The sequence below is a fragment of the Emydura macquarii genome, unplaced genomic scaffold (assembly GCF_026122565.2).
Source record: "Emydura macquarii macquarii isolate MOO-44397 ecotype Brisbane River unplaced genomic scaffold, CSIRO-AGI_Emac_v2 contig_554, whole genome shotgun sequence".
Taxonomy (NCBI): domain Eukaryota; kingdom Metazoa; phylum Chordata; order Testudines; family Chelidae; genus Emydura; species Emydura macquarii.
Genome location: NW_027130691.1, coordinates 6475251 through 6487731, shown reverse-complemented (window position 1 = coordinate 6487731; position 12481 = coordinate 6475251). Strand labels below are relative to the sequence as shown.

Below are 12481 nucleotides of genomic sequence, written 5' to 3'. Positions count from 1 at the left end.
GCTGCTGCCTGGGAGGGGCTGGGACGGAGGCTGATGTGGAAGTGCAGAGGGCTGCTGTAATACATCTCTTGTGTCTTCCTCTGTTCTGCTTCAGGCGGAATATTCTGCCCTCTATCAATAGCACTTACCTCAAGAACTGCATTTATGACTCTAAAACGGATCCCTTCTGCCCAATCTTCCGAGTCCATCAAATAGTTGAAGCTGCAGGACAGAATTTTCAAGAGATGGCTGTTGAGGTATGTGGAAATTCCTTCCTCACTTAGGCCAGGTCTACACAATAAGCTTACATCGGTATATCTACATCACTCAGGGTGTGAAAAATCCACACCGCTCAGCGACACAATTATACTGACCTAACCCCCATGGAGACAGCGCTATGTTGATGGAAGGGCTTCTCCCACCCACATAGCTACTGCCTCTTGCAGAGGTGGATTAGCTACGCTGACAGAAGATGCTCCTGTCGGCATAATAGCGTCTTTGCTGAAACGCTGCAGAGCTGCCGCTGCAGCATTTTAAGTGTAGACCTGCCCTTTAGTGTTTGTTCAATGAGAGGATGCGGCAGAGAAACAAGAGCCATTGTTACGCAGCCTCCTTAACTGCCTTGATCACATAACACGTAGCATAACTGCTGCTACGTGGAAGACTTTTTTCAGGGCCGTAGGGAATATTTTAAACTTTACTTTGTAAATATTTAACTTGCCTTCTGTTTGTCGTGTGTGACACTCATGAAAACGCTTATGCAGCATTTTGAGCAAGGTCTTATGTAGCAGAGGTGAAGCAGAGCTGGTGAACAATTCAGCTGGCACATGGTACTCTGCGCTGCCTACAGTGGAAAGGATTTGTGTGCCCGAGACAAAGTTCTAAAATCTTGCATTTTCAGTGAAAGACGCCGTAGTTTTGGGGTTGTTTTTTTTTTTTAATAAATTGGATCCTGGTTTCTCTTGTTGGCGACTTTATTATAGGCTGGAAAGAAGCAGCTTATTCTCTGGGTAGTAAACTGGAGACACGCAAGTTTCACATTGGCAAATGAGTGTGAGCTTCAGTCTAGTGGGATATCTGCCGTGGGATGAGACTCATCTCTTGATTTGCACTTAAACTTAGAACCCAGACACGCTCTTCTCTAAACTAGGTGCCCTGGTCAACGTGAAGAAATCACTTTGACGGGTCATCCAGCAATTGTAAGCAATCCCCCCGACACATCCTCTGTGTGCACCATGCAGGGAGGAGTAATGGGGGTGCAGATCAACTGGAACTGTGACCTGGACAAGTCTGCTTCTTACTGTGTGCCAAGATACACCTTCCGTCGCCTTGACAACAAGGATTCAGACCACAACGTCTCACCTGGGTATAATTTCAGGTACGCAGTTGAGTAACGGAGTCCATGGGGTCACTGTAGCTCCCTCTACCTGGGTTCTTGGTAATCCGGTTGTGATGCTCATTCTCACCCAGTTAATGTCATGATCTGGCTACCAAAAACCAACTTGTCGAATGACCGTATAAGACTCCCCTTTACAGTGCTGAGATCAATGGCGCTATGGTGGACTTAAGAGGCTGGGTCAGAGCCTCAGCCTAACGTGCACTGAATCATGTCTGCAAAAGCATATCCTAAGAGAAGCGGGGCAGCCAGCCCATAACGTTTTAGTAGGAAGTCAGAATGCCCAGAGGGCCTGTACGTGGGGCAGTAAACTCGGGCATCCCCTATTATTAGGAGTCTGGGTGCAGGGAGAACTAGCCCACTGGACTATGTAGGTACAGCTAGATGATAGCGTGTTAGTCTGGTTACAAGAAGACAGCTGAGGCTAGGTCTCCCTGAGGAGCACTTAGCCAGTATAGCTATGGCGGTATAACTAGCCAGGAAAAGCACTCCTGTGTGGATGCAACTGGGCGAGCTCATGATAGGAAAAACTGTGGTTTGTTCCAGTTGCCTTTCTCTTTCTTCCCTCCCCAGTTTGCCGATGTAATTGCATCTACACCAGGGATGTTTGGCAGTACAACTATGTCAGTCAGCTCGCACCCCTAGACCGGGTGTAAGGCCATGGGCAGGAGTGATGCATGTCTGGCTGCCTGCCGTTGGTACTGCACTAACCCCTCTTGTGTCCACTCTGTCACTAAGGTTACAAACACTCACGCTAGTGCAGAGGGCATGGCAGGTGGAACCTGAAAATGTGAGTGTCTTAAATTTTGGCATGAGGTCTCCTGCCTAAAGACTGATCCAACTATCCAGAGTGTGAACTGCTTCTCAGCTGGGTCCTTGACACTCACCATTGTCTGTGCTTATTCTGGAAAAACTGTGTAGCCAGTCATTTCTCTTCTCTTCCATCCTTTCTTCTGTTCCCTCTTGAAGCAGCAAATCACAATACAAAGTAAGTCTGATCTCCCTTTTTCTCCCGTTAAATGTCTGCATGCAGGTCGTGTTGCATGAAGTAAGAAAATGACTTCTGTGTGCAACCTCCTAGCTCCAAGTACTGTCACAAAACCATCTCATTCTAGACAGTCCAGCTTTACATACTGTCTGTTCCCTTTGGCAAATCCCAGAATCTGGCAAAACTCCTCTGTACCTGCCCCAGCAGACTGCAGAGCTTGGTGGCTCTGCTAGAAATCTGTAAATGAAAATCCTATTATTATTTTCACTCCCATTGGAAACTAAATTACTCCTCCTGAAATGCTCGGGCTGCAGTAAGAGGTATCCACGGTTGGTTATAAAGAGTAGCAGCCACAAAAAGAAATTCAGGAAAGTGACTAGCGGTAACTCAGTTTTACTGTCTCTCTTAACTTCCCCATCTAATGTGGATTTCTCCTTTTCCATTCCTCTCCTGCTCACGCTTCAGAACTCTTCCAAACCCAGCTGGGTGGGACATAAACTTCTAATCCAACCACTAGCTACTCTCTCAACTTGGCCGTGATCAATACTGCATGATGTGTGTCATGGTGAACATGCATTTTCTGTACTTGTACTAATACAAGCTCAGCTGTTTATTTGCCAGTATGACCAATATAATGGCAACAGTATGGGGGGGCGGGGGGCGGAATAGAGAGTAACCCCTACATTGTCTTAAGCTTCTAAAACACTTGTTCTTCAGGTTTGCAAAATACTTCAGGGATGCAAGTGGTACTGAGTCGCGGACGTTAATTAAGGCTTATGGCATCCGTTTTGATATCATGGTCTTTGGAAAGGTAACGCTTTGTTTCTTGAGCCCTCTTATTAGCTTCTACGTGTTTTCAAAATCTCTGCAAAAATGTTCACAACTGTAACTTTGTGTCTCTTAGGCAGGAAAATTCGATATAATTCCTACAATGATTAACATTGGCTCTGGCCTAGCACTCTTTGGAGTGGTAAGTTACACTGTCTTCACTGAGACAGATTTTTAAACTGATCTGTTTGCCTGAAAGTATAGTTACAAGATCTCTTTGATCTCAACTAGGCAACAGTCCTGTGTGACATCGTGGTGCTGTACTGCATGAAGAAAAGATATTATTACAGAGAGAAGAAATACAAATATGTAGAAGATTATGAACTGGTAAGGAGCATGGCCCTGTGTGGTTAGTCAGAATTGCAACCAAACTTTGTGTCACGGGGGGAGAGGTGACTTGTCCATGGATTGGTGGCAGTGATTGTGTAGCCAGATGACTGAGTTAGCTTTAGCCAGATCCCAAATGCATAGTTGAATGGGGGAGGGGGGGGCTGTGTGTGTGGAAGGACAGGATTTCCCCACGCAGCCAATTTTGGGGGAACCCAAACCACTAGAAACCAATCTGTCCTCCATGAAACTTGATCTTGCTCCTGATGGGGTGGTGGAAACTTCAGCCTGCTCTTACTGCATCTCAGTCCTGCCCTGCAATCCCAGGCACCTGCCTTTTGTGAGCAGAAGATGATGCAGGTGAAGCCCAATGCTGCTCTTCTCTGAACCTTTCCCTGGTGACTTTAAAAAAAAAAAAAAAAAAAACAAGCTCTTGGGGCTTCCTGTTGATCTGACCTCACAGATCAGGATCTATTTACTGCTGCCGCTAACTGCTAGCGCCACAAATAATGCTGAGATCTCAGTGCTAGGCTGGACTGTTCCTAGGATGTTTCTTGTCCAGGAGTACATCTACCCTCTGCTGCCTCCTTGTCTTCAACAGGGCTTTGCAGAGGGCAAAATTTTTGCCCTCCAGCTTAAATGTGGTAGGAAATGCTTACGCAGGAGCTGGACTCAATGGTGAAAAGTCACAAATTAACTGTCCTTTAAAATCAGCAGATCTGATCGAATACATGGAGGGAGCAGATTTCTTGTGGGGGCTGACTGGATCAAGGCAGGATTCTAGTCCCAGTCTCCAGCAGTGAGAACAGTCTGCCCACCGTGCTCTCGTAAGAGTAATGGCTGTCTGTCTTCTGTCCTTTCTAAAGGGGTCCAACGGCACATACGGAACCCAGTCATGACATCCGTGCGCTGCAGCATCAACTGCCCAGCGTGACGTGCTGCTGTGACTGACTGTGCTTCACGGATGGACAGTAAGATGAGGCTGTAGGCTTCCCCTTCCTGGAACGGGATTAATCCATCTGTGTTCTCCACATTGGAAGAGAACCTTTCTTCATTACCTGCGGGCTGCTTCACAGCTCATTCTCGCTACTCCCAAACTAGGGAGAGTGAAGTTGTTACTAGTCGTTTGAATTCTGTCCATGGTGAACAACTGTTTAAAAAAAAAAAAAACCCGAAAAAAACTTTCCATGAAAGTTTGGTGAATAAATGGCACCGTCTCCCCTTCCTCTTTACTTATAGAGTCAAACTTCCTGAATCCCCTTATGCCCTAGAGGGGCCTGTCACCCAGAGCAGGCGCTACTGTCAACCCTACCACAGGGCTCTGGTGATGGGTAGGCTGTAGGACCACAAGCAGTTGGGCCAGGATGTGCGTACGTTGGCAGAGACACTAAGTAGGGAAGGGATAGCGGGTGCGCTCTCTGGCTCTCCTGTATTCTAGGAAGTGGTTGATGCATTTATAGAGAGGCTGCTTAGTTTCTGGTCCTTGTAAAATTCAGGGTTTATAATGAAGGAAAAGGAAGAGGGAGCGGATAGCACATCACTGGGAGTGCCAATATTCCAAACACACAAATTAACTATATTTAATAAACTTTCTTTGAAATGATTTGGTGTAAGAAGAGAATCTAGTTTATAGTGAACCAATAAAGCCATTGCAAACGTAAGGATGGTCTCTGTTCTTAGCCTCACCAGCTGCAGCATTTCTATGGCAGAGCTGAAGCATTCATCAGCCAGTGCCAGTGTTGGAAAAGCCCTTTTCTGGTCTTAGTGTGAAGGCAGAAGTAGGGAGCAGACTCTGGCTACAGTCCAGCTGTGACCTAGAGGGGGGTGCTGGGAGCTGTATAACTGTCCCATACAAATCAGGATTTGTACTTGGTCCTGCTAGTAGCTAAGGTCTATGATGTAGACAGCTGCAAGGAAGTGTCTCATTGCTGCCTGGCCCACGCGCCATGAGTTGCAGCCTCCTCATCCCTCCACAATCCTAAACTTCAACACTGAACTTAGCTCGCTCATGCTCTCGCTCAATCAGCCTAATTCTAGAGTAGTCCTAGTCCCTACAGATCCCTGCTGTACTTGCTTCTCATGCAGTAGATGAGACCTTGCAGAGGTCTCCCAAAGCAGCCTGTCTTGTCAAAGGAGGGTATCTGCTGCCACAGCTCCCAGGCCCGTGCTAATAGCAGTGCATGTAAGTGGTATAAACCTAAGGTCTTGGCTCCTCTGAGGAAAAAATAGAGGCGCTAATCAGCACTAGCTACTGCACACTAATGCCCCTGGTGGACACAATCACTCTGCAGCAAGGCCTGTTCTACATGGTGGATCACCGTGAGCCAGCTTGCCATGCAGTACCAGGGCATACAGACATTGCTTGAACATAGTGAAAGTCCTGGGGTGAGTCCGTCCTGAGAGTAAGCTGCACTCCAGGCCTTTCATTGCACCATGCAATAGCCACAGAAAATGTTACTGTGCAGCAAAAGCTGGTGCCTTGTAGATTTACAGGCTGGTGTACAGCACAGTGTCTTGCTTTGTAGACATGCCCTCAGTACTTAGTTTAATGCACTCTGGCTGGAATGTGTCCATAGGACAGGAGAGGTGTAAGCTGGGATGTGAATTTAAAACTCTTATCTTACACCATGCTAACTTCCCCAGCTAGAGAAACCCTAAGAATAAATGTCTTAAACCTGGGTAGCAAACACAACACAAGGCCCTTTTAAGTGTTAGCAGATGCTAGGGTGGACAAGTGTTAAGGAAAAGGTGAAAGAAAGGACTTAAAATCAATTCATATCTATAACATTTAAATTTGTTTTCCTTAAGTGAGGGGCTGACATTCCAGGAGCCTAGGTTGAGGGGTTGACAATCAGGCTTTAACAAGCCCACTCCAAGTGAGTGCAGGATGCAGAGAGAAAACTTTTATGAACTTCACTGCACTTCTTCCATGAACATAGGGGCAGAACTATAGCTGGGGAAATGAGGGGGGGTTTCCATCTTAAGAACAGAGCCAAGCTCTGCATTAGTTTGCTCTTTGCATAGTGTCGTACTCAGCAGGCTGAATAGCGGCCCAGTAATGGAAAAGTTTCTCAAAAGAAATGGCAGCAGTCGCCCTCTGAGCCCAGAACAAACCCAAAGAGGTGCAGGAGGAATAATCATGCCTTAGGAGGACTGCTCTCAGATCTCAGCCATAGAAGTTGCACACTTAATACTAAGCCTAGTCCGCAGACGGTTTTCCCTACCATCTCATGCAAAATAGGCTGAGGCAGTTGCACAGGCTGCTTTAAAGTAAACACTGGCAGCTGGGCGGCAGCAATACTGGCTTCCATCCTTGCTCACATGTTCATCTTGGCCTCACCCCCCTGCCACTGGCTTGCCACAATTAACAACTGTCCATCGCATTTAGCAGAATGAATGATCATGAGCTCAGCATGCTAGCAGGTGCCTGCTATTTCACCACTTCCTCCTGCAGGGGAAAGAGTCTCCAATCAACACGCTGGCGCTGGGTTGACTGTTGCAGGCTATTTATTTCAACTTGTACAGAGAAGCTTAAACATCTGTGGAAAAAACACCTACATTTCTTTTATGAGTTAATATAATTTAAGTGATAAATACACAGTATTTAAACTTTATACACTTGATAAAATAAAATGTGTAGTAAAAAGGGGTAGGAATAAAACAAGGGCCGGGCATTAAACAAACAGTATAAAAGTCAGCAATATCACAGAACTTTGAAAAACCAGATTGCTTATCCAGTAGAGAATAGGGAATCCCCAAGACCTTTGCTGTGCAACGTGAGAGCCATGTAGCTCTTGACTCAGCAACAAATTATGACCCCGGGTGGGTCTGTTTTTAAAAAGGAGTTTCGAGGGGAAATCTAGCCCCAGCCCACTTCAAAAGGCACAGACAAAAGGTTTACTTCACTCGAGAACAGAGAACTTGACCAGTAAAGGACAGCAGGTATAAAACTGAATAGGTTTGTATATGTCGTTTCTCTAACAGCTCATGCATTTAGATAACAGATCTTCCTCACACGTCATACACTCCAAATGTTATATTTTGACTGACAAGGAAGCCCACATAAAACAAAGCTTAATTCAGGAAAGTGTATTAGGCAGAGAGGTCAGGCTGCAGACTGTTACTCAGGCATGGAGCTGGGTGTACCAGGAAAATAAATTCCTTGGGGAGTTTGAGGAAGCTCTTAGGTTTTGGATGCTTAGGAGTCAATGTCCATGAACTGTTCTACGGTCAATTGATGATGCCTAGATACTATGCTGATGGGTACATAAGAACTGCAATTCTTTTAGTAGATGCATTACTCCCTGCATTCCACCTCTCAAGCCTCTGATCACTCCTGTTTTGTAAATTAAGCTTTAACTATATCAAATGGCATGTACCAAATTATTAATGTAAATGGAAAAAAATCAGCACTAAATCTGCATACCGATCACAGACCTTAAACAAAAACAGTATACACAAACCACTCAGCAACAACAATTAAGGAGAACTTTCTTTAACCACTTAGATGCATTTTTCCAAAACAACAAACCCATTTACAAGCACACGAAATCAACTGGCAGCTCTTTATCAGATCTGTAAGTATTTCCATGAAGGAAACCAAATTGGGGGGGAAAAGAGGAAGGAGAAATTCTGAAGCTTGAACGTACTTTGGTATTCCTTTTGGTATTAAAAAGCAAAGAAGCAGAACAAGCAATAGCCATTCACAGCTTCAAATGAAGCAACTGGAAGAACTGAGTCTCCTTTTCACTGCTCCAGGTTAACCGTTTCTGCTTCTAAAACATTTACTGAAGCTGTGGTTCATATCAGCTTTGGAAAGAAGCGTACCACCATTCCCTCATAGCAAATTGGGAGTACTGTGATGCAGGAGGCTTTGCTAACAATACGGGCAATTAGGCTAAAGAGAACTTGTGTGAGTGGGACTTTTCTTGCTAAAATTACAGAATTAACTTCCTAACTCTTAGGCCAAGGTCTATCATTCCCAGGGCCATGGGATTTGCTGGCCAGAATGTACATCCAACAAATTCAGCATCCTGCCTCTTTCAGTGTCCACTAACTGATGCTTCAGAGGAAGGCAAGCATACAACCACCTCATACTGGCTCTGGCCCAACTGCCATTTGTAGGGTAGGGGGTGGGGAAATCACTAGTAATCAAAATACTTGACACTTCTATAGTGCCTTTCATGCAAGGAGAAAGAATTCAGCCTCATAAACCACTTCCAAGCTACGGAAGTTTCATTCTCCCCATTTTACAGCTGCACAGGCAGATTAATGACTTGCCTTCGGTCACTCAGCAAGTCAATGGGAGGACTGAGAAAAGAATCAGCTCTCCCGCTTCTCAGTGCCTTGCTTTATCCACAAGACTATCCTATTTATTTTGTCGCTTTTCCTAACCAACTGGAGAATCTCATCCCCACTCATCTACTTTCATGATCCCTCTGATTCTTTTTCTGTAGCTACTAGCAGAGCATTCATGATCAGAAAATCTAATATAGAAGCCAGAATTTATTCCACTACCAAATAACTCTGAAGCAATCTCACTGACAATGAAAATGCTCTTAGTAAAATTCCTAAAGTCAGTTAATTTGCCTTTGAGCCACAGGGATTTACAAACTATTGGCTACTAGTTTGCAGAAATCTCTAGTCCCAAATTCCAAATTAAGAGTTTGGAAGGGGAAAAAAAAGCTTCTTTGAAAATTACCAGCTATTCTAAATATTTCAATAAGCTCTTAAATCCTAAATGAGCCTTAAGTCTATTTAGATACTTAAAAATAGCATAAATTGGTTTTTTTTAAAAATTGTATTAAACCATGTAATGTACACGGAAGTGAAGGATTTTACCCTGAATTTTACATCTACCTAGCTCAAGTAAAAGACTTAGAAATGTTAGTGCTTTTGCTGTTCAAAATAGGATTTTATCTTCCCCCAGCAATACAGGTTTTCACTCATTTTCTAACACAAAATGCCCATTGCTGTAAGAATTCAGACCGAATTTCAAGCCCTTAGATACATTTTTCATCTGTACCCTGAACACTCAGCCCGACTAGTGCACATCTATACATGCCAATGTCAAGATTTTAGGAAGAGTGGTGTCTTCAAACACAGTAATTAATTAACATTAGTTTATGAACTACTTGAAGATGCTATTTAATCAAACTGTTAAAACTTTGCTCAAAAAGACAGGCATTGTTGAAAAAGGTGATGCGGTGGTTTGTACTTTGCTTCCATGGAGTTAAAATATGTCAATTCAAAAAACGTAATAAAAAATAGATACAACACCATTTCCAGTAGGCTGTGAACTCTCAAAGTGCATAACTGTAGTTTTACAGCTGTGTACAAAGCTTCACACGTTCATATGCCTGCCTACCTACCTTGTACAATACCTTGTGGCATTTGTCTCTGTGAAATATTTGGCATTAAAACCATTTAAAAGCCATTTCCAACTGCATTTTTCTTTCTTTGCTTTTTGCAAATCATCATCACTGCCCATCACATCAGCTCACCCTTCTGATCTCCAGCAATGTTTCAAACAATAAATCAAGCAGTCCATTTAGTTATGTTTTTAACAATCAGAGATGTTCAATGTTTAAGACAAGTACTGTAATCTGATTTCTTACATGTTGCTATGTAAGTTCTACATGCAGCATTATACTGTACTAGTGCCATGTCATGCTGTGTTTATTTGGCTTAGGCTCTGTTACATCTCTTATCCTCAGAAGCACATTGTATAAAGGAGCCACAGACCAAGTTGCTCATCATAACCATAATGTTGGATTTCATGAAAGAACTTCATCCCCTCCCACGTTTGGCAGTTCATTGCACTTGAGATTATCTTCGCTGTCTTGCTTCCTGCTTTAAAATGAAATAAAACACATTAGTGTCCTTAAAAAGAAAACATTTTATGAGAGGAGGAAAAAAACCTGTATACAGTCTCAAGGTATCCTATAGTAAACAATTTATGGGGAAAAAAATACACTGAACAAAATAGGAGTTACACTGAAATCTACGTCACTATTCACAACATCATGGTCTGTTTTTATAAACAGAAAGGTAAATAGGTAAAGACAGTGCAGACTGGGTAAGAATTAGCATCCTAATAGTCATAACAATGATCCAAACACACTTGAAATATGCAGCAATACTAGCCATCAAAGATTAGATCATAACACACATAGAAGCAGCCTCACATGAAAAACTGCAGGATAGTTGAGGCTGGAAGAGGATTAAAGAAATATAAGAAGATTCTGGGCCACATAAAATCAAATCTCACCTATATGGTGAGAGAGAGAGAGAGAGAGAGAGAGAGACAGATCACCTCCTTACCCATTCTTTATAGCCCTCAGACACTTACTTCACTTCACATGATTGTTTTAACCAGTGTTTGTGGGAGGGAACGTGGCAAAATCAAACAAGTAACTTTCATCTGCTGTGTTTGACAGATGCTACCACCACAGTTTATCAGTGACAGATGAGACAGGAGCTTGCTAACCACAGCACGTAAAATATTACAGCTCTGTTGTAGAACAACAACAAAGTAAATCACCCATATGAATAGGATTTGGGTGTCACTGTCAGTTACAATTCAGAATATGAGAAAAAGACTGAGAAAATATGCAGATAAATTCTTTTATCCCATAGTTAGTAACATACATTATGGGAAGATGTCTTCCATGCTCAACTCCATCTGAAGTCAACAAGAGTCATAAGCATAAGGTGAAATTTGCCCCTCTGCAGAAGGCCACCCTGAGGCCTAGATACAACTTAAGTCCTACTTAATGTCTCAAAATAGGATACAGGTGGCTGGTGCATAGGCCTTGTTCTGTCCCTGTACACAGGGTGAATTTTACTGATTGAACATCTCAGGAGAAGGTCTTATATACATCTATTCCCCAATGGATACTTGGGGGATTTACCTGCTTAAATTCCAGGCATGCCCAGGAGGAAAAAAAGCATTTGCTATGAAAAGAATTTGGATCACACGCATCAGTCAACTGAGCCTCCCCTAATCAACTTAATACAGGGTCTTTGGGGAAAATGTAAGTAAATAACCATGCCCTTTAGATACCACTAGAAGGAGGAGACTGAATAGTGGAAACGAAAGCTCAGCAATAGCACTTTCAATGGTTTGTCAACCCTTCCATTCAGAAAACTCAATCCCGCGAGGTTCTCAGTAGAAAAACGGAGCAAATGCCCAGCCTACTTTGGGAAATTGAAAGGGGATACAAGCCTCTCAAGAAACTGCGGCTCTACTGCTGTTAGACTTTGGTAGAGCAGCAGAATCCAATAATGTAACTCTTTGTGACACAGACTGAAACTGCCAGGACATCAGTTTCAATTTCAATAACTTGAAACTGCCAATTGATATGATCTCTCTTCATTAGACTGTGGTGATATTTCACTGGGTTGGTCTTTGAGTTTATCCAGATGGACAATGCCTTATGCAGCCTGAATTACAAACGCAGCACACCAAAAATCACAGGTGTTAGCGGTCTTTTGGGTTCATATACAAGGGCTCTGGTTCAGTTACATGCTGAATACACAAAGCATTGACCCAGAGAAGAGCTTTCTGTTCAGAGATGCTGTCACTTGAACTCCTAGGCAGATGCAGCCTGTTCTAAGCCTCAGCAGGCAGGAAACCAAGCCCTGCATCTATTGGGGAACAAGTGGCACCAGACAAATAACTGGGAGGGGTTTAGGGAATGGGAACTTCACGGTAAGAAGCTCAACAAGATCCTCAGAAAGCCCATTCCAGTTCAGCAGCCCACACACAACTGGGGTGAAATCCCAGCTTCACTGAGGCAGTGGGTGTTTTGCTATTGACTTCAGTGCTGGCCCACAAATAAGCCCTTGGGATCTTATCCACGGAACAAGTCCAGATGAAAAAAATCTGCTTCAAATGAGGGGGAAAAGGTGATGGCAAACAAGAAGTCCAACATTTGTTTTCATGTACTTATTTGTGTTTA

The 12481-nt window shown here is 43.5% G+C and overlaps 2 protein-coding genes across 6 annotated transcripts in view; one reads left to right on the top strand and one right to left on the bottom strand.

Moving 5' to 3' along the window:
- The window catches only part of LOC137147599 (P2X purinoceptor 7-like), a 40351-nt gene extending 34199 nt beyond the window's left edge, over positions 1 to 6152 (top strand). The window contains exons 20-25 of the mRNA XM_067539934.1: positions 95 to 236; positions 1221 to 1357; positions 3081 to 3174; positions 3268 to 3333; positions 3423 to 3518; positions 4385 to 6152. Coding sequence (XP_067396035.1) covers positions 95 to 236; positions 1221 to 1357; positions 3081 to 3174; positions 3268 to 3333; positions 3423 to 3518; positions 4385 to 4417 — 568 coding nt within the window. The 3' untranslated portion in view covers positions 4418 to 6152. The remainder of the gene's footprint in view (positions 1 to 94; positions 237 to 1220; positions 1358 to 3080; positions 3175 to 3267; positions 3334 to 3422; positions 3519 to 4384) is intronic.
- Positions 6153 to 7007: 855 nt separating this feature from the next.
- The window catches only part of CAMKK2 (calcium/calmodulin dependent protein kinase kinase 2), a 41528-nt gene continuing 36054 nt past the window's right edge, over positions 7008 to 12481 (bottom strand). For 4 of the 5 annotated variants that reach the window (XM_067539612.1, XM_067539616.1, XM_067539613.1 and 1 more), the window contains one exon: positions 7008 to 10370. In XM_067539612.1, the coding sequence (XP_067395713.1) occupies positions 10295 to 10370 (76 nt within the window). In that variant the 3' untranslated portion in view covers positions 7008 to 10294. The remainder of the gene's footprint in view (positions 10371 to 12481) is intronic. The other variant, XM_067539615.1, reaches the window with a different exon arrangement.